The following is a 21586-nucleotide window of genomic DNA, read 5'->3' on the forward strand; positions in this document are numbered from 1 at the left end:
AAGTACTGCACTAATAAAAGAAGAAAACCGGTCAAATTTCAAGTATCACCATAAAAAGACATAATTAGATTCCGGAAGCAAGAACTCATGATTCACTGACCCGTTCTAAGAACATTGCACGAGTAGTAAATGTAGCATATTGTTAGACCTACTAGATGAATTAAAGTTTCATAAGCCAAAAAAAAATGGTATGGAAGGACTAGATAGGAGAATTACAACTTGACGTGTCTAACATTTTAGTAAATAAGAAATTTCGAGGACAAAATTTTTATAAGGTGGAGAAATTTGTAACATCCTGTTTTATGGTAAAAATGAAAATATAAGAAACTAATATTTCATATATATTGGATGAGTATCTGTTGAGTAAAACGACTATTTTAAACATGAGGTATCTAGATGAGTATTTACCGTTATGAAAGAACCTATTAATAACGCTACTAAATATATTATATTAGGCCTTACTCCATTTCTAATGAAGCTTGGGTTGAAATGAAGAAAAAAAATAAACTTGTCCTAACGATATATCTGTAATTTCATAAGACATTATATTTTAAAAGAAGTTAAAAGAAAATAAGATTCAAGCTAAATTAGTCATAATAATAATAATAATAATAATAATATAAGACTTTAAATGTGAAAATAAACTAACAGTGCACGTGTGAGTGTGTAGGGATAGAATTTGAGAGTATAACATGACATTATTTTAAAAGATTACGCGTGTAATTTTAGACAAGATAAGTATATAATATAATCTTTATTTTAAAATTCTCTTGGACAACAAGTTTAACCGACCAATTCAAGTCGGTCAATTTTGCGTATTTATTAGAAAGTTTCATTTGTTTTGAATCCACTATAATTCTCTCTTAAAAGCAGTGACGCATTTATGGTATTTCTTTCCCTTCACTTTACTATCTTAATAATTAATTTAATATTTTAATTAATGACTTATTTAGTTATAAAATTAATATTTAAACATTATTTAATTAGATGTAATTTAGGAACCCCAGGCACGGCCATAGGTAAAAGTGGTAACCGTTTAATAATAAATAAACATAAATATTTAATGGCATCAATAATTAGGGTAAGGTGTATGATGTAAGCATAACCTGTCTAGTACGTGCACAACTAGCTTTGTGATGCGATATGAGCACTTTGGTCATGAATGGTTAAGATAAACCATGAATTATAAATTAGTGGGTATGGTTGTTAAAACCGTAACGATGTTTGGACTTGAATAGTTGTGCACAGTAATGACAGTTGTTGTGCGAAGAGCCTGTGATTATTATGATATTACTTTCCGGACATGGATAAGTAAACTAGTATATTAAATTCTAGATTTCAGTTGAAGTGGAAAGAGACACTAATTAAAAAGACACACTAATTGAAGAAAGCTTGTCCAGTGAGTGACTTAAACTATTTTCAAAACTCTGATACACGCTCATAAAATTATTTGGACTGTGATTGATCTTGTATTTGAATGGCACATATGGTGTAGCACCCAAGGTGTTATATATATTACAATGATCATTATATTTTCCCGAGGGGACATGCACTTTATACAGCAGCAGACGTGCGTAAAGTCTGTATGTGCGAATATATAATGCTGACCCGGCTTTAACGTGAAGCGGGCGGGTTATAATTATGGCATAACATGCAATGAGCTCATACTTGATCTATGAAATTGTTTTAGTATCAGTTTATTAAATATGTCGGTTTATGTGACTCACCAGCTTTGTGCTGGCGTATTTTTACCCGAGCATGTATTACAGGTTAATAAACAAGGACATGGAGATTAGCTACTATGAGTTGGAAGAGTTTAGATGTTTTATCCTGTTACAATTAAATTTTCTAGTAAGTGTAATAGTTAGACATGTAACTATATTTTAGTTTTTATATAAGATTACCGTTTCGCTGTAAGTCTGTACTGACCGGTCACTATAAGTACATCATCCTGGGAGGGGTGTGACACTAGTTCTAACAGTGAATTCACTTTTGACGGGATTCGGGATCTTATTTTAGGCGAAGACGTCAAGCGAAGAAATTCAGGTGAATCATCAAGTGATATAATGTATGTTGGTAGAGGAAAAATAACTGAGGTAGTGGGAGCGGGAACAGGAAAAGGTGTCAGTCTAGGACTCGGAAGGATGTGGTATGTTGGAACTGCAATGAAGCGAGACACTTTAGGAATCAGTGTCCGAATGATAAGAATGAAAAAAAATAAATCAACACTGCAGAAGAACGCTCAGAGGATGAGTTTTTAGTTCTTAATGTTTAGGATAATGTTGATTCATGGGTCATGGATTCTGATGCTTCATTTCATGCTACCAACAGCAGTGAAGCATTGCAGAATTTGAAGGAAGGTGATTTTGGTAATGTTAGACTGGCGAACAATGATGTTCTTGATGTTACGGGCATGCGTGACATGAAGTTAGTTACTTCAGTTGGTTCATGGACCTTGAAGCCTAAAGAAAAAGTTAATTTCTGTCGGGCAGTTGGATGAACAGGGACACAGGGTTAAATTTGGGAACGGGCAGTGGAAAGTTGTGAAGGGAAATCTTGTCATCGCTCGAGGAAGAAAGAGGGGTTCATTGTATATGGTTAGTTTATCGTCTGAGGGAGTGACCGACCTAGTTCAGAAGAAGACCAAAGTTCGGTTTACAGAGTTTAGTGGGTAGAAGAAGGTTTGTTTTGCAGGAGATAAATCCGGAGCCACGGGTTAGATTCTGGTTGAACGTGCTAGAAGAGATTCAGAAAAATCAGTCAGGGTTTTTCGTGGCAGTGGGAGCACTGGTAGTCAGTCAGTCAGTCAAAGCTTTAGCCAAAGTTACCAGATAGTGGGTTAAGAGAACCAATATTTCAGCGGTTAAAGTCTCTCCAGAAGATTACCTGCTTAATATGGAGAGTGTTGTTTGTTCTCAAGGTATTCCAGGATTCGGCGGTTCGTGCAAGTGGGAGCCAGTAGGGACAGAGAATGAGTCGGTGGCAGTTGTAGCCATCACAGATGCGTTGAAGCTTGATGAGAAGGCAGATGCAACCAGGAAGACGAGAAAGATTACAAGAGGTGCAAGCGATCATCGGCAAGCAGTTTGAAGATTATCAAGCCTCCAAGTGGGAGATTGTTGGGTTTATGGATGCTTAATTGGGCCCGGGTTAGAAGACATCTTTAGTGGCAGGTTAATTAAATTGAAGACCGATGGCAGCCTGACCCGTTTATTTAATTAAAGTTCATTATTAGTTTTCTTGGGTGGTAAGTTGTAAACCCTAGTATGATCTCTATTAATATTCATTGTACATGTACTCCCTCATCACGAGTGAGGCAGAAAACAATAATAAAGTATCCTGGTTGCAGCCCGTGGACGTAGATCAGCCGACCGAACCACGTAAATCTCGCGTGTTGATCTTCGTTTATTTTTCTCTTACAGATTATTTGTGTTTGTGTATGTGTTGCAATACCCCGAATCCCTAACACAAACAAACCGCTTAGGCGGTCAATCAAACTGATTAGAAAACCAACTGCGTTGAAACCAATTATGTAGAAACCGATTTAGAACCGACTGAAAACGCAAGTTTAAAACCAGTTTGTACTTTTCACTATTGAAACCGGACAAAACCAATTGTAATCCAAACCGAAGCTGATCATAAACCGATTTTGACTTTTGTTGACAAAACCGAACCAGTTTAGGGTTTGAAACCCGTTTGTGCACCTTTACTTGATGGTATCCATATGTCCAAATATACACCATAGCACCTTACCTTAGACTAAGCCGGGCAGACTCCACGGGCTTGGGTTACAGGTCAAAACAGGTATGATTAGAACGAGTGACAATTGAAAAGTCAATAGCATTCCATGTAAAATAAGTTAGGACAAAATCATGTTTTAAAACGTAACAATTTGGTTCGGTTCAAAACGACTTTTGGCCGAAATGAAGTTAGGTTGAAATTAGGGATGCGAAGGAGCCGAGATGCTCGATAGCTAAGCTACTCAAGATTGGATTGATAAAAAGCTTAAAATGATCCAAGCTTTATCGAGCTCGAGCCTAGTTTAATTTTAAGGTTGAACTCTTTTCAATTTCTATGTACTAATTTTACACTGCACAACCAAGCTCGAGCCAAGCTTTGGCTCATTTAAGGTACTGCATAAGCTCGAGCCGAGCCGAGCCGAGTCTAGTCTAGTCTCATTCACGTTTTTCTCAAAATATATTAAAAAATGTAAATAAAACACTAATAGAGTTAAATATTTTTTGCATCTTTGTGGTGAACCCGCGGATGGACTTTGCAACCCCGCTTCCAGAAACAACACACCATCAACATTCAATTCAACTTTACTGTCACAAGTCACAACTATACAATCTTTAATTCTTTATATCAGTTTTAATAACTTGGGCCTACAAAAACAATGAACAGCTTCATGTTTTACACATGGGTTTTGTTGAGTTAATCATCACAAGTTTCTGCTAAGCAACAATGGCAGAAGAAGGTGGTTTCAACTTTCAAGTGTTGATAGTGATGAACGAACACAAATTTTTGACTTGATATCGATGGAAATTCTAGGTTCTAATGGGTAAGATAATAATGCTGGTTTCAGGTGGCACGGTGGTTCTTACGGTGGTGTTTAGGGGTGTTCATCAGATCGGATAACGGATTATTCGGATTTGAAAATTTTTGGACCCTATCCAAAATCCGATCCGATCCGAATTAGGAATATTCCTATCCGATCCGAATCTATCCGAATTCAATTTGGATCGGATTCGGATAATATCCGAATAATCCGAAATTATCCGAATAATCCGAAATTATCCGAATAATCCGAAATAAACCTAAAATTTTCCTATTTTTTTGTTCCTAATAGTTTAATAGTTTAGAATCACAATATACATATAAACCGGAAAATACGAATTACTCTTAACACAAATTTAAAGTTTAAACTTCAAATAATAGTCTTATAAATATACCAAACCGGAAAATACCACTAAAAACATGTTTTTTATTCAGATTAAACGATATCCGAATAATCCGAACAACCGAATTTTTTAAAAGTCCATATCCGAATCCGAATTACTTATTCGGATATTCGGATTGATCCGAATAAGAATTCGGATCGGTTTATTTGGGTTTCGGTTTCGGTTCGGATTTGTTGAACGCCCCTAATGGTGTTTCAAATGATGGAGGTGGCTGTGGTTTTAATATAAATGAATTAATATAGATAATTAAAAGATAGCAAATTTATCGAAACACCCTTACATTTAACGTGTCTAGATATAACGGAGGACTCAAAGTGGACGGAAATGCCCAAGTCAAGGGTGTAGGTGAGTTATTTTTTAAAGCGGGATTGCAAGGTTGCATCCGACTGTTCACCACAAAGGTGCAAAAAGTACTTGACTAATAAATAATAAATGAGACGGTCCTGAGCTCAAGCTTGAATATTTGGCTCACGAGCCAAGCTCGGGCCTGGCGCGTTGGTGTTGGAGGCGCCGATGCCAGTAGTGGTGGTGGCATTGCAGGCGACAGGTAGGTAGTGAAGGCAAATAATAGTCATGAGTGAAGCTAACATACGTGGATGTTTTTTTAAGTTTTATAATAGCCGTAGTTTTGACACGGTGGCTAATTTGAGTAGTCCTAAATCGACGTGTTGACTAATTAGAGACGACCGAAATGCACCATACCCAATCAGCTTTGTCTATATGCCACCTCTATAAAATCAAATAAAGAAAAGACCAATTCCACACACATAATACAAATGGACATGTTTTTACAATAATCTACTTACAAGTATTTAGATAACTGATAATAAATACGCGTGGCACTCAAACATTGTATATATACAATTCTAACAGATTATATCGATCGAGTCAAACCTGGTCTACTTTTGAGTTTTGAGCATTCCATCCTTTCCACTTCATATTGCTGAGCCATCCGAACCCAAGATACAGTTGACCCGACTTCAGTTTGACCAAATGTTGTCGGTATGGTATCAGTATACTTCTCAAACCTGTATAAGATTTAGCTACTCAGTTAACCATTATTATTGCCACAAATAAACAAACGGTACTAACTTAAACTTGGGTGTAGAGGTATAAACGAGCCGAGCCAAGCCGCTCGTAAGCTACTTGACATTGGCTCACTAAAAGCTTGAAATGAGCCAGGCTTAAATGAGCCCGAGCTTCAACTAAATTGGAGCTCATTTATAAACGAGCACGGGCATCACATACCCAGCTTGACTATGCTCGTGAGAATAAACAAGCCTATTATCTATATAAATATAATAGTTGTATTACATTTAAAAATATATATAAGATTATAACAAAATTAAAACAATGTAATTGTTACATATACCAAATCATACAAAATAATCAAAATATTTAATATATAATACCCACGATTGGGCTTAGCTCTAGGGTTGTAACCAAAGCGAAACAGCACGTCAGCTACTCAAGTCGACTAGCTTAAAGCTTGAATCGAGCCGAGTTTAAACAAGATCGAGCCTCAAAATATAGCTTGTTTGATTAAAGAGCTCGACCCCGAGCTTCTAGTGTAAATATACAAATATATAAAACAAAATTTATATAAATATAAGTCTCTTTTAGGCTCGTGAGCTAGCTCAAGTTCTACCTTTAAAAATGAAGCTCGAAATGGACCGAGTTCAAGCTCTTGTAAGTTATCGAGCCAAGCCCAAGCTCGCCTAAGCTTGAGCTCAGCTCATTTAACACCTGTACTTGGGCATTTGGATGGCATTTCTCAGACCTGTTAACCCCCTCGAGCCGCCCAATTTCCATCTCTAATAAATCCTATATTAACCTCAAGTCAAATATTAATGATTACTTAAGGGAATATTAACTAATAATGTAGGGCCCGCTAAGTTTGACCGATAAGGAAAGTCAACATGTTACTACGCCTGTAAACGACCCAAACGTTCAGTAAACAATTTGGCGGGGAGTTTGTTTGTTTGATAAAAAAAAAATGAACACAACCAACATTTTTCGTTTATTTAGTTAAACAAACGAGCATAAAAACATGTCTCATTTGCTCATTTTGTTCGTGAACTTTCATTTATGTTCGGTTGTTCAAGTTCGTTCATTTGTATATTAATTAAAAAACTTAGGTCTATCACAATTAAGTCAAATTTTATGAAATACCAATTACAATTTAGTCCAGTTTTATTAACTTTCTAGGCCCAATAAATTGATGTTCACATTCACTTCTAATCGGCGTTTGCTCAATTATGTTCGTGCATTAGTATCTAGTTACGTTCATGACCCATCCGTTATACAGTTAACGAATGAACATAAACAAACACGCTCATTTTCTTAAAAAACAAAGTCCGTTTAATCGTTTGTGTTCGATCGTCCGTTTGGTTATTGTTTGTTCAGAGTGGACAAACAAACAAACTATTATACGTACTATATATCATATGTCGTTCTTTATTCGTATATTTAGTTTAGCTACACCACTCACACCATCAAACGGTCGTCCATAAAACACTCCGACGGTTGTTTTGACCAAAAGAGTCATAACTTTGAAAATTATTGGTCGTAACAGTCACTTGAACAAACTATAAGGGGTCAAACTCGGAAAAATATTGGTCAAGATCTCCATGAAGCCAATATCCAGATAGTCGTTTGACCATAGAGAGTATGGAATTTTTGGTCAAAACGATCGCTCAACCTTTATCTATGTCAGACGGGATGGTTTGCATAGCTGCCCCAAGTTTAAAACAACTATTATTTGTATAAAGTACTCTTATATTAATTATGTTTGATGAAGGAAGGCATCGATGGCTGACATGTGGTGTTTGTGGCAAATCAACCAAAGGTTTTACAATATATTAGTTACAAACAGTAAATTATAATTGTAAATATATATATATATACAAAATAATTAAAATATTTAATATACAATAACCATGCTCTGGCTTGGCTTTAGGGGTGTAACCAAGCCAAACAGCTTGTCAGCTACTTGAGATCGACTCTCTTAAAGCTTGAAACGAGCTGAGTTTAAACAAGCCCGGGCCTCAAAATAAGCTTGTTTAATAAATGATCTCAAGCCCGAGCTTCTTGTACAAATATACACAATATATACATAACAAAATTATTATAAACAAAACTATATTTTAGGCTCGTGAGCCAGCTCGAGCTCTACCTTTAAATATAAAGCTGGAAACAAGTTGAGCTCGAGCTCTTGTAAGTTATCATCCCAAGCCCAAGCTCGCCTAAGCTTGAGCTCAGCTCGTTTACACCCCTACCCGGCTTGTTTAACAACACCTCTACTTGGGTAATTGAATGACATTTCTCAGACCCGTCTTGACCCGTTAACCCCCTTGACCCGCCGAATTTCAATCTATCGTATAATAGCCTCAAGCCCTCAAGTCAAGTATTTGTGAATTGTGATTAATAAAGGAAATATTAACTAATAATGTAGGGTGAAGTCAGACCAATAAGGAAAGTCAACCTGTGACTACGCCTGTAAACGAACTGAATGTTCAGTGAACAGTTTGGCGGGATGTTTGTTACAAACAAACACGAACAACATTTTTCGTTCATTTTGTTCGTGAACTTTCATTATTGTTCGTTCGTTTAAGTTTCGTTCATTTGTATATTAATTAAAAAATTTAGGACTATCACAATTAAGTCCAATAAACTGATGATCACATTCACTTCTAATCAGTGTTTGCTCAATTATGTTTGTTCGTTTGTTATCCATTTACGTTCATGAACCATCCGTTTATACTTTTAACGAACTAACATAAACAAACACGCTCATTTTCTTAACAAACAAAGTTCGTTCAACTGTTCATGTTCAATCATTTGTTCGGTTATTGTTTGTTTAGAGTGGATAAACAAACAAACCTGATATGCACATCGTCTTGTAAAGTTGAGCAACCCTAGCATCTCCTTTAGTAGCCATGTGGGGCCTCTCCAAACACTCGAGAAATGCCAGGTCAGCCTTCAAAAGCTCAGCTTGATCATGAGTATCATAACCCATATCATGACAATAACAACAATAATCCAACCAATCAATCGGTCGTTTATCCCAAAGTAGGGACCCGCCATCTTTCCCGCTCGACCAGTTCGGTCCACAGTAATGCCCGTATCGTGGAAAAAACTGAGATAAAATCGCGCGTGGGCCGGTGTGCCACGGAACCTTACACACATATGGCCTGAACCGAACAGCAGAATAAGTCAAACCCGGTTCAGAAAGATTGTACCGGCGTCGTTGTGCGTGTTTCTTTAGCTTTTTGTTTAAAAAAGTTGGCATTTGGATTTTATTGGCAAAAGGGATAATTGAAGTAACTGACATTCCCAAAATCTTGACATCAAAAGGCTGCAGTTTTTGTAATTCTTCTAGAGTTGATGATGTATTCACTTTATCTGAAATCATTTCTGACATGGAGGTTGTGACAGTCTAAATAGTATTAAATCGTTGAGCGAGAATTTCGTTATTCACATATTTGAGGCGCTACCGGGCATTATCAGGACCTGCATGTAGCATGAATAGAATCGATGAGAACATGTAACACTAGCCTTTTGGTTTTGTAATATTTTACAAATGCCAAGAATTAACAAAGATACACGAAAATGATTCCCACTACCAATTTATACTGTTGATCTTTTAGAATATCATGCCAACTTTTATATTGCAGAACTGATTTAACAAATGATTTATATCTTAACCTTCATGTGTATCTTTCTTAAATTGTTAGATCCAAATTACAAGATAAATGTCATGAAATAAATCAAGGCTGGACATTTATTTAACAAACAAGACTTCATGCGATCAAAATTGCATATCAACAGAGTTTCCTTACACACAAAGGTCGAAGGTGCAAGTTCTTAATGAAAGGTGCTAAAAGCAATTCATCTGAAATAAAAAAGTGGGCCGCGTGTTCTGAAATCCATGACGGATGTTCAAATGAGATGTGTGAGAATCCCATAAAATAGAGGTATCCATTTTTCATAAAGATATCAAAATAAAAAGTGAAGCATATTAAGTTATTAACCAGCTCTGATCAACAGGCATATAGCTGAACCTGGAACCCATTGCTTTGTTTGTTTGTTTTTTGTTTCCAGCTATCAAATTAACCGATAAGTTGCAGCAGAAAACGTATTTATTCTATAGATCATTGGTATTGCAGTGATAATCTTATCTAAAGAATATGCAAATTCAAACATACCAAATTGTCAATACTAGGTCAAGTTCTGAGTCATAAATTTGCCTATTCCTTTATCTAGACATATAACCAACTGTTGGAATTCATTTCAAATCACATATAGAACTACCTAAAACCGAACTGAAGAAAACCGGTCAAAAAATCTGATAGTTATTATCATACAAGCATCCGCATTTCCTATCCGGTTCTCGTATACCATAGGCAAGAAAGAAACCTTCTAGAAGTCATTATATAAACGAGCCTGTTCATTTTCTTAACGACGCAAACAAGAAAACCTCGTTCGTTTAATGTTCCTGAATAAGCGAACACGAACATGCTTTGTCTGAGTTCGTTTGGTTCGCTTACAAGCCTAGATAAGTTGGGAGAGGTTCATTCTAGATGACTAAATTATTGTGAGAACAAAAAGAACAAACCTAAATCGTTCAATTTTTTCTATCAATGGTTCATATTACGTCCTAGTTCATGTCAAAAAAATAGCTTATTCTTTCTTCTAGACGTATAATCAACTTCTGAAATTCATTTTAAATCACATACCAAAAACAGAACTGAAGAAACCGGTATGAGAATCAGATAAAACTACCATACAAGTAGTCATATTTCCTATTTGTTCTGCTCTTTTATACCATACGTAAAAAACTTCTGGTTCTATACTAAAATGAAGAAATTGCATAACAAAGATGCTTAATACTTCATTTGTAAAAACCAAAAAGCCTAACACTGTTGATATTGACTAACTTTTGTATTCACACATCCAATAATTCGATCTAGGGATGAGATCGATACCGTACGGGTAATCAACCGTACCGACAAATACCAAAAACAAGTGCAGCCATATACCGAATATCGTAACGATTTTTCTAGTGTACAGATCAAGTTCTGAATCATAAATTTGCCTATTCCTTCATCCACATATAACCAACTGTTGAAATTAATTTCAAAACACATAATAATTATTATCATACAAGCATCCATATTTCCTATTCCGTTCTCATATTCCATAGGCAAGAAAGAAGCCTTCTAGAAGCTATGCAGTTAATGCTTTAAAATATCGGATATCGGTCAAGGACTGATGAAATCGGTCGCGGTGGGATATCGGTAATTTTAATATCATGCAGAGTTTATACATCATCATCATCATCATCGTACTCAGTATATCCCACCAATAGCAAAGCTATGGTAGGGTCTGAGGAGGGTAAGATGTAGGCAGCCTTACCTCTACCCCATAGGGATAGAGAGGCTGCTTCCGGTGAGACCCCCGGCTCGATAGTAGTTTTGCATCAAGCCTTGGACATAAGGCACATAGCACTCAATCATCGGGACACCGGCTGATCGGTGCATGTACATTAATAAATTAACCTTTTGCAATTTACGAAACACGAACAATTGTAGCAAGTAGGAACTGATTAGACTTAAAACACTAACATTAAACACTAAAAAGTGACAATTAAGTTAAAAAACTGATAACGGGAAAATCGGTGATATATCGGTCAATATCGCCGACATTATCAGTACCGATAATATGACCAATATGTGATCGGCATTTTGCTAGAGTTCCAATAACCGTTATAGCACCGATATCGACTACATATTCTAGAAGTCATTACATACTTCCATTGTAAGAGCCAAAGCCCTAACAATATTTAGGTCGGCTCGCTTACCATAACTGACTAAATAATTTTTGTCTATATTCACACATCCAATGAAATACCAACACCGAAAACGAGTGAAAGCTGAGTAGCGGTACCGATTGTGTTTGTTTGGTGAATGATAACCCTAAGTAAGTGTGATAAGTAGCTTGTAGATGTTCGTAATTCAGTAACATAATCAGTTATCAACTACATATTGTCGATGTCCAATCTACCAAATCCTTTAGAAACTAATAATAATAATTTTCATAACAACACAAAATTCAAGCATAATAATGAATAATTTCGAAAGTTGAAATTCAAACCCAACGCTGAAATTATACTAACCAGATTCACCGTAATTTGTAGTGTAACAGCTGATTGATGATCACACAATTTTGGGTTTTTATTATTATTATTATTTAATGGAGAAAGAAAAGAAAGAACATATATATAATTATCTATTTAAAGGGACCGACTCCACTATTTAATTTAATATAAGATATTGACCGAATATTCGTTACATCATATCATGCGTCTATCTTAGGCTATGCTTAGTGGAGGGGCTACCATTTCGGGTATTCTGCGTCGTATGGTGTCCAGTCAGCAAAGGGTGAGAATTTGTTTTTCAGGTGTAATGGTGTAAGGGCTACAACTAGTAATATAATGTTCCCTCCGTCCCATTAAAAGTGTCCTGGTTTGATCTTTTAAGTCTTTCTTGTTTAACTTTGACTGGCAATATTTTTATAAATGGATTGGGTTTTAAATGTATTTTACATTGATATAATTTCATCAAGTATTATATGGCACGAACAAAAATATTCATTGTCAAAGTTGCAATTCAAAATATGACACTCGGCGCGAGTAATATATATATATATAATAGTATATATATATATGTATATATAACACACACACATCCATACATGCCGGCCCCACCACACCCCTTCTTCCAGGCGACGAGAAGACCTCGCCCCCGCCCCTTTTCGCCCAAAAATTGCCTAGAGGGGCGGTGTTCGCGCCCCTTCGCGCCCAAAATTCGCCTAAATCGGCGCCCACTACACGTAGCCTTATAATAAAAGACTACCACTTTTGCCATTTGTCAATCTCATAGCCCTTCTCACATTCTTTTCAAACAATTTCAATATATGGTCGTTTATTTTTTTAAGTCATTTCAATATATGAATGCAATATTTTAATTAAATACAAAGCCTAACCGATTCATTCATTAACATTAGTGGTGAGATATGAAAATATCAAAATTTAAGTTGCAAGTGTGTTAGAATAAAATTTTAAAGTCACGGTTAAAAAAATAAAGTTGCATCATTGTTAAAGAATTGGAATTTGTATGGTAAACTACAAATTGTTTTTAAACTGGGATTCGACAACAGTGCATAATTTTTTTTATGTTCATTAGCTTAGCTAAATGAAAAGCGACACTTATATCTACATCATAATATAACTGAAACAAAAAATACAATAGGCCAAAAAGTTAAATCACTCAATATATTAAGTCTACAAAATAAGTTTGTTTCTACAAATAAAAAAAAATTTACAACTCTAGAACAAAAACTAAAAAAATACCCTCATTTTTTTTTCTTATTTCTAATCCAGATTTGTCATCTTAATCTTGAATAATATCTTGAATAATATCTGATGAATTACCAGTCCAATGTTTACAAAGATAGTTATGTTTGACATGTACAGAATCATTCCTACCTATAAATCACCTGCTGCTGGCTGCTGCAACACAGCTCTCGACCGCCAGTACTTTATGCGTTAAATGTGGTATCCGTCGGTCAAATATCATCTCCATTACTGTCATTTGGCTGCCAAACACAAAGTGTCAGTTTAGATAGAAAATCAAACTGCACTTCTAAAGCAGGTTTTAACCCTTCGTTTAGGGTGTAAACGAGCTAAGCCGTGTAAGAGCTACTTGAGATCGGCTCGCTAGAAGTTAAAATCGAGCTAGGGCTCAAGCATAAAATAAGCTTGTTTAATAAGCAAGCCTATTAAAAATACAGTTATTATATATACAATTATTATATATACAATTATGATAAAACTAACAATATATATCTTATATATAAACATTATAACTAAACATAAAGATAAAAATATTTAAAAACATAAAAAATTAACTAATAATTAAAATGACCCGAGCCCGAACGTCACTTATTGAGCTAGCTTGCGAGCCTAAATGAGCATGTTATTTGATTAATTTGTATGTAATATATTACACATAATTATTTATAATAAATTATGAATAAAAATAACTAAATAATATATATCATGCTAACATAAAATAATTAAGAATATCGAATATGTAAAAAGAAATTAGAACAAGAAAATTAATTAAAAAATAATAAACAAGCCAATCCTTGGCTTCACTTATTGAGCACGAGCTAGCTCGCGAGCCTAATTGAGCCTATCATTTATATACCTTTAATTTATTTTATTAATTATACAATTACCATACGTAAAACTATGATAAAATAATTAAATAATATAGATGTTATATACAAAGTTACAAACAATATAATTACAATTTATATAAAAATAATTAAAAATACATATGAAAACTAACTGACAAATAATAAATGAGCAAAGCTTGAGCTTGAAAACCTATTCAGAAGCCAAGCGATTTAACGCTAGACACAAGCCGAGCTCAAGCTCTTGATAAATTAAACGAGCCAAGCTCGAGTTTGGCTCATCGTTTACACTCCTATTGCGTTTAACACTTAACTCGAGTTGAAACGCAACCTTAAACAGGCTAGATCTAGAGATTGATGACGGTACCTGCTGCCAAGAAGTCGGTTTACTGGGCCCCACACCCGCTTCATCTACTCGCTTGTGTTCTGCTCCCGTACTACCCGTGAAACCGCTAATGAACCCGTTTCTAACATGGTTAGACGACGAGCTGGTTTTAATTCCAGAATCAGGCTCGGTCATCTCAACCTTCGGGTGGTTATCTATGGAGGGATTTTGTCCTGAAGTAGATTGGATTTGAGGTCTGTTTGGGAAACTGTCGGGCACCAAACCGGATATGGGTCTCAGATTTCCAGGTAGGGTAAACGATGAGGGCAGAGGCGGGTCTTCGCCCACTACTCCAGGACCGAATTTTGTGCCAGGTGGCAAAACCTTTTCTATTTTCTGTGAAGCAATTTTCCAGGCAACGGGCCCAAGGTTTGCAGCAAAGCGAGCTAAGCTTCTAGCGTATCCGTGCTCCGCATGTAAACCCACCTGAATTAAAAGCGAAAATAAGTAATCATGTATTATTTCATGTAGCCATGTAGGCCCCACAGTGTACATCTAGCTTCCAATTATAATACATAAACCATACAAATATTAATAATAAAAAAGCCACACTTGCTTCTAACTACAATGATGTATGTAGTGGAACTATAATTTTAACAAATTGTATAGAACTTTGGTACATAGTCACCAAGAAAATTGTCATCGTATAAACCAGAAAACTTAAAGAGCAAGATGCATCACTATATTATATTATATATAAATAATATAGTTTTTTAATATTATCTATATGTATAATAAAAATATAATATCATATACATTGCTCTTTAAGTTATGATTTACAAGGTAACAATTTTCTTGATGACCTTGTAACGAAGGTCTATACAATCCATTAAACCAAAGTAGCACTTCATACGTAATTGCAATATTTAGCAAGTGTACGATATTAGCGGATTTTATGGTTTGTATATGTATGGTTAATGTATAGAACTGTAAGCTAGATGTGCATCCACCTTATTATCCTATGCATCATCTAAATCTAAACAATATGAAAACTATTTCTTAATGGTATAAATATGTACGCACTTGAGTTTTTTTGTATTTGAGTTTAAATCAAAGCGGCGACCCTTTGATACCGGTGTAGAGCCTAGACAGTTTGATCAGGCCCGACCCATTATCACTTTTTTGTCCATCTTCTAAAAAGTTAATAACTTGAAATAATAATTTAATTTGTTTCTGAGAAACGTACCGCCATTAATTGCTTCCTTTCGCCACCAAAGTTGGACAAAAGAGGAGACTCGTAAGCATAAGCTGAAGGATGAAATTGTTTGTATGTGTCACGCCTCGTCTCGTCAATAATAAGATTTTTATTCCCGTACTTCATGTCGGCTCTCCGAATACGTTCTGAAGATTAAGAATAGATAATATAAAACATGAGCCAACATACGTTTTGTTGTTAATAATTCAACTTGCTTTGAAATATTTGAAGTTACACAAGGAAAATTTCCTATGTTTTTCATGATCTGGTTTGTATCAATATCATTTACTAACGGACATTTTATGGATTTGACTTATACTAAAAAACTAAAAAATCAGTTTGCCTATAAATGAACCGAACAATCACGAACGAAGCATTTTCGTGTTCGTTCGTTTATTTTCACCGAACAATTAGACAAACAGGGTTTTTTTTGTTATTAAAAAAATGAATATGTTCAAGTTCGCTTATGCTTGTGTGTTGACAGTACAAACGGTTCATGAATATAAACGAATGAACATATTTTAGCTCAAGCCATTTAAAAATAAATGTGAATAGCATCATGTTGGGCCTAAAAAGTTAAAATAACTATATTAGCGAATATAAACGAGCGAACTTTAACAAACGTAAACTAATGAACATAAATGAACGAACGAGAGATGTAGTCTTGTTAGGTTGAGCAGAAAACCGAAAAAACCGAACCGAAACCGAATTAACCGAAAAAACCGAACCGAAACATTAACCGACGTTTTTTTTTTTGTTTTTTTGAAAAACCGAAATTTCGGTTTCGGTTCGGTTACTCATTTCTAAAAAACCGAAAAAAACCGAACCGAACCGAATAACCAAACCGACATATTCACCGAACCGAACCGTATAACCGAACCGAACCGAACCGTATTGATTCAGGATCCACTAGAATATATAATTTGTTTAGCCCAACTTTGTAGTCCACAAGTCTTTGTTTAACATATACTAACTGTGGCCCATTAGGTTTAACAAAGTTCGTTTAGCCCAACCGAACCGAACTTATGTTTAAATAAATGGGTCCAAGGGTCAATCTAAAGCCCAAAGTATAACAAAAAAAAACGGAAATAACCGAACCGAAACCGAAAAACCGAAACCGATCGGTTTGTATATTTGAAAAAACCGATATTTCGGTTTCGGTTTCACCTAAAAACCGAACCGAACCAAACCGTGCACAGCCCTTGTCTTGTACGTTCATTAAATTAAATGAACAAAATTGTTTATTCTTGTTTGTTCGTTTAACTAAATGAACTAAGTTGTTTGTTCATGTTCTGTTCATGTTCGTTTTAATAAATAAACATTAAAATGGATACCTGGAAACTCTTCATTCCAATCTGTCAACAACTCTGATAAATGTTCACCGTTGCAAGAGCGGTGGTGTGAACCGAGTGAACCGTCAGCTTGATATCTATAAAGCATGGGTGGTGCTTTTCTTAAATTGTAAGGTGTGGACTCGTTTGTATTGTCTTCGATGGTTGCCAGGGTGGCACCTGAGGTAGACTCAGGACCAACACGGTCCAATGGAGGTCTGCCAGGTGTCTTCTTTACCTGTTTGCCAGGTGGCCTCCCTCTTCTCACTACTTTCGGTTGTAATTCACCGTCTTCACCTTCTTGCCTCAGATTTTCAAAATCCCTTTTTGCCAACTCTTGTATAGCCCGAGCCTAATAAAATAAATATAAGAAACTAAGTTTAAAAGAAATATATATATTTGTTTAAGCTCGTGTATTTAATAAATGAACAATAAGTTTTGTTCATTAGTTAAATGAGCCAACATGAAAACATGCTCGTTCGTTCATTTATGTTCGTTAGTTTACATTTGTTTAAAAAACTATATTTGTTTATGTTCTTAAATATTTGTTTAAATTAGACACATTACGATTTAGTTCACTTAAAATAAATTTTGAGCCCAACACATTCTTATTCACATTTACTTCTAACTGGATTTAGCTCAGTTATGACTGTTCGTTCGTTTACGCACATGAACTTACTAGTTTAAATAGTTAACGAATACTCAGACAAACGTAAACATGTTCATTCTCTTGACGAACAAACATTAACAAGAAAACCTTGTTCGTTTAATTGTTTGTGTTTGATCATTTGTCTGGTTAAACTTAAACGAACAAACATGAGCATGCTTTGTTTGTCTTCGTTCGGTTAGTTTACAAGCCTACATGTATGAATTATTATAAAGTATTAGCATGTAAGCAAAGTAAGCCCTACCTGCCGGAAGTAGACAGTGTCAGATGAATTATACTGCATCGCGTTGGAGCAAATCAAATACACATCCGACTGCAAATCAAAATCTCTGATTATAGGCAAGAAAAAAAATCATAAAATGTAGACACTTAGGGTGTGCATGAATCGGTTTGAGTCGGTTTTGGGCTCAAACTGAAGCAAAAACCAAAATTTTGGTTTTTGAGCTTTTGAAAACCGTTTGGTTTTGGTTTATGATCTGGGTTCGGTTTGGTTTTTCCAATTGGGCTTGAAACTTTTGGGCCAAAATAAAGTTGGTCAAAAACAATGAATTTGGGCCTAAATCTTTTTGTTAGTTAATAGAAAATTGATTATTATACAATTGGGTTAATAAATTTGAGTTACAAGATTTATTAAACTGTTAAAAAATACTTAAAACTCAAAATTAAAAATGAAAATCCATAAATACCATTTGATTTTTGGTTTTGACTACATACAAAACTGAAACCGAACCGAAAGTGTGGTATTTACAAAAACATAGAACCAAACCATCGGTTTTTGTTTGGGTTCCGTTATTCGGTTTCGTTTTTTCCGTTTTCATGCAACTTTAAATTATTAGACCAACACAAACCTCTAATTCTTCCAAATTTGCATAACGTCCCCCATCAAGTTTGCTCCTAACAGTACCAAAATCCATAGGATGCTTAATAACTTCATGGTAATCAGGAAGCTGCATACAAACAAATAAACCTCTTCACATCAGTAAAAAATCTAAAACAAAATCAATGAATAACACTTGCAAAGTTAAATATCAAAGCACCTCATCCGGGTCAACGGGTTCAGAGAAAACCGCATGAGTGTCTTTCCTGTAAAACAGTTCAAATAATCAAGTAACAGTACAAGAAATAACATGTGTTTTATTCAATATATATATATATATATACTCACTTTTGAAGTCTATCAAGAATAAACACCAACAACTTTTTGTCTGGTAAGGGTGTTGTGGGTCCCGACAATGGTGACCCTGCACATAAATTGACATCAAACATTTATAAACAAAACATAAAATTGTACTCTATTCGAGAATATAAGAAAAGGGTTTATGATTAATACCATGCAGAGCGTCCATTGCTTTCAAGATCTTTTCACCCTACAAACATAAAACCATAAGTTACAATAAAAGTATACACATAAAAAGATTCATTAAACGCAGATACTAATAAAAAATCACATACAAAACAATTATAATTATTATTATTACAAAAATCAGAAGAGACACACTTGAACTTTTCCATAGAGAGATAATGGTGGTGGGGGAATGTTCCTTTAAGACAGAGTATACCACTCATACATGATATACATATACATACATATATATATATATATATAATAACAGATCAACAAAGATTAACAAAAGTAAAGCTTTCAGAGTTTTCAAAATAAGCTAGAATAAAATGCACAAATTACATAACAGAATACACATACAAGATTCATTAAGCAGAGTTAGTAATACAAATACACTAATATTAATCAAATCAACGCAGATGGCAAGTACAGGTAAATTGAAAGAATAACAATTATTATTATTATTATAGAAACTAGAAAAGACAAAACTGAACTTTTCCACATAGACATAATGGTGGGAGAATGTTCTAAGTCAGAGTATGCACTCTCATATAAGTAAAGCATATAGATTAATAAAAGTAAAGCCTTCCAGAGTTTTAAAAACATGTAAATATATGCATAACAATACATGTATGTTATATATTTAATAATACATACAGACACTTCTATCTATTTACAGGTTTTGTAGTTATGGTTGCATCCACTAAAAACAAAACTTGACCAGGTCAAACACACGTACCTCCACTCCCAATCCAATCTGGAACAACAAACTAAAAAAGCAGTTGTATTTCCCGCGAAAATCCAAATAATATTTCAGTTATAAAGACACTTCCTTTCCCATAAATTTTGCTATTTTTAATATCTCCAATAATATATATTTTTATACACTTTTTCCCTTAAATTCCACTATTTTAAACTACCAACAATTAATTCCACAACAATCCCCAAAATAAAAATAAGAAATAAAACACACATATTCAAAACCCTAATGTTAAAATTAAAGATACTTCCTTTTCTCTAAATTTTCTATTTTTAAACTCTCCAATAATATTTTTATAGACACTTTTTTCCCTCTAATTTCACTATTTAAAACTACCAACAATTAATTTCACAACAAACTATTATTTCAAATATACATATATTTTCCTTTTGTTTTTTTTAAACCAATAATTTTTACATACTTTTTCCCTCTAATTCAAACCACCAACAATTAATTTAATAGTCTCCACAACAAATCCCCAAATTCAATAAAAAAACCCTAAAATTACCTGATTATCAACGGCAACATTCCCAGATCCGGATTTGGCATTCGAATCGGACGCCGAATTACCCGACCCGGATCTAATTAAAGCCGACGAATGATTGAATTGCTGTTGATCCGATTGAGGCAAACGGACAACCAGCTTCACTTTCTTCTGTTTCCGTTCATCTTCATCATCGTCATAATACTCATCGGTGGATGTTGAATTAGGGTTATTAGGGTTTCGTCGATTGGATCTTCGTTGTTGTAAGGAGCGTTTTTGGAGGTCAAGAAGAGATGGCCGGCCTTTCTTCTTCTTCGCCGCCGTGGCACCGGTGGTGGTGGTGGTGGTTGTTACCTTACCCATGGTGTTGGTGGTGTATATTAATTTGATGTGTTTTGTATGTATAGCTTTTGTATTTATCAAGTTGCTATAATACTCCTAATTAATAATATAATATAACTATTTTTGTTTTGTTTTGTTTTTGTTATGTTTGAATTGTAAGGTAGACACTTTTGGTCCTTTGAGTATCACTTTGTGTTTAGGTTTTTAAAAATATCGATTCGGATGTGTAAAATGTATTGTAAATAATTGTGTATGATTGGTTTGGGTTTTGAGGCTCTTAGTCGGTTTATGTAAGGAGAGGGTTAGACCTGTCCCGGACCCGGGCCAATTTAATGGTATTCTTAGGACCCGAGAACCAACCCTATTGTAAATAAACGGGTATAATTTGTATTGGGTCTTGCAGGTCTTACCCGGATTATGCTCATCCCAAGAAATCGACAATTCATGTTCGGGTTGAACTGGTCATGTTCATGAAAACTCGTGAGAAAATTGGTTTCTGATCGTCATGTGTCTAACATGACTTTTAGTTTGTGTTGGTTAGATTTTGGCATGTCAACAAGATAGCGTATTTGAGACCTTTGTTTTGTGGTCTGCTAAAAGAAAAATCATTAAAGATGTGTTTTCTCTTAGTTGTGTGTTTATTAAGAAATATAATTTAAGACTATACCAAGAGTCTCTAATATGTGGTATGCGTTAAAAGTTAACGTATCATATAATTTTGTTAAGAAGTTAAAATCATCTAAAGACATAATTAGGGGAATTTGGAACTAAAATTAATGAAGATAAATGAAATTAGAAAGATTTAGCACTTAACTTAATTAAAATTTATTTGAGAAGCTAGAATGTGGTCATGGTGGA

The 21586-nt window shown here is 34.8% G+C and overlaps 2 protein-coding genes across 2 annotated transcripts; both read right to left on the bottom strand.

Moving 5' to 3' along the window:
• Positions 1 to 5612: 5612 nt before the first annotated feature.
• Positions 5613 to 9413, bottom strand: LOC143624530 (uncharacterized). Its single transcript, XM_077095148.1, has 2 exons — positions 8844 to 9413; positions 5613 to 5989 (listed from the first exon to the last, which is right to left on the bottom strand). Exons 1-2 carry the CDS (start codon positions 9382 to 9384, stop codon positions 5850 to 5852), a joined length of 681 nt encoding a protein of 226 aa, XP_076951263.1. The 5' UTR covers positions 9385 to 9413; the 3' UTR covers positions 5613 to 5849.
• A 4167-nt stretch (positions 9414 to 13580) lies between these two features.
• LOC143624531 (uncharacterized) lies at positions 13581 to 20752 on the bottom strand. Its single transcript, XM_077095149.1, has 10 exons — positions 20411 to 20752; positions 19131 to 19167; positions 18966 to 19041; positions 18838 to 18883; positions 18649 to 18747; positions 18045 to 18113; positions 17137 to 17485; positions 15794 to 15948; positions 14590 to 15033; positions 13581 to 13619 (listed from the first exon to the last, which is right to left on the bottom strand). The coding sequence occupies exons 1-10, from the start codon at positions 20747 to 20749 to the stop codon at positions 13590 to 13592; spliced, it is 1644 nt and encodes a 547-aa protein (XP_076951264.1). The 5' UTR covers positions 20750 to 20752; the 3' UTR covers positions 13581 to 13589.
• Between the last annotated feature and the right edge of the window lie 834 nt (positions 20753 to 21586).

Source organism: Bidens hawaiensis, unplaced genomic scaffold (genome assembly GCF_021521415.1).
Source record: "Bidens hawaiensis isolate Kalapana, Puna unplaced genomic scaffold, B.hawaiensis_p1.1 tig00003857_1, whole genome shotgun sequence".
NCBI classification, from domain to species: Eukaryota; Viridiplantae; Streptophyta; class Magnoliopsida; order Asterales; family Asteraceae; genus Bidens; species Bidens hawaiensis.

Coding starts and splice junctions, on each gene's coding strand:
- LOC143624530 (XM_077095148.1), bottom strand. CDS start 9,384: ATGTCAGAAATGATTTCAGATAAAGTGAATACATCATCAACTCTAGAA. Junction 5,990..8,843: donor CAAGACGATGTGCATATCAG/GTTTGTTTGTTT, acceptor AATCTTATACAG/GTTTGAGAAGTATACTGATA.
- LOC143624531 (XM_077095149.1), bottom strand. CDS start 20,749: ATGGGTAAGGTAACAACCACCACCACCACCACCGGTGCCACGGCGGCG. Junction 19,042..19,130: donor AGCAATGGACGCTCTGCATG/GTATTAATCATA, acceptor ATTTATGTGCAG/GGTCACCATTGTCGGGACCC. Junction 15,034..15,793: donor AAAGGAAGCAATTAATGGCG/GTACGTTTCTCA, acceptor CTTTTAATTCAG/GTGGGTTTACATGCGGAGCA.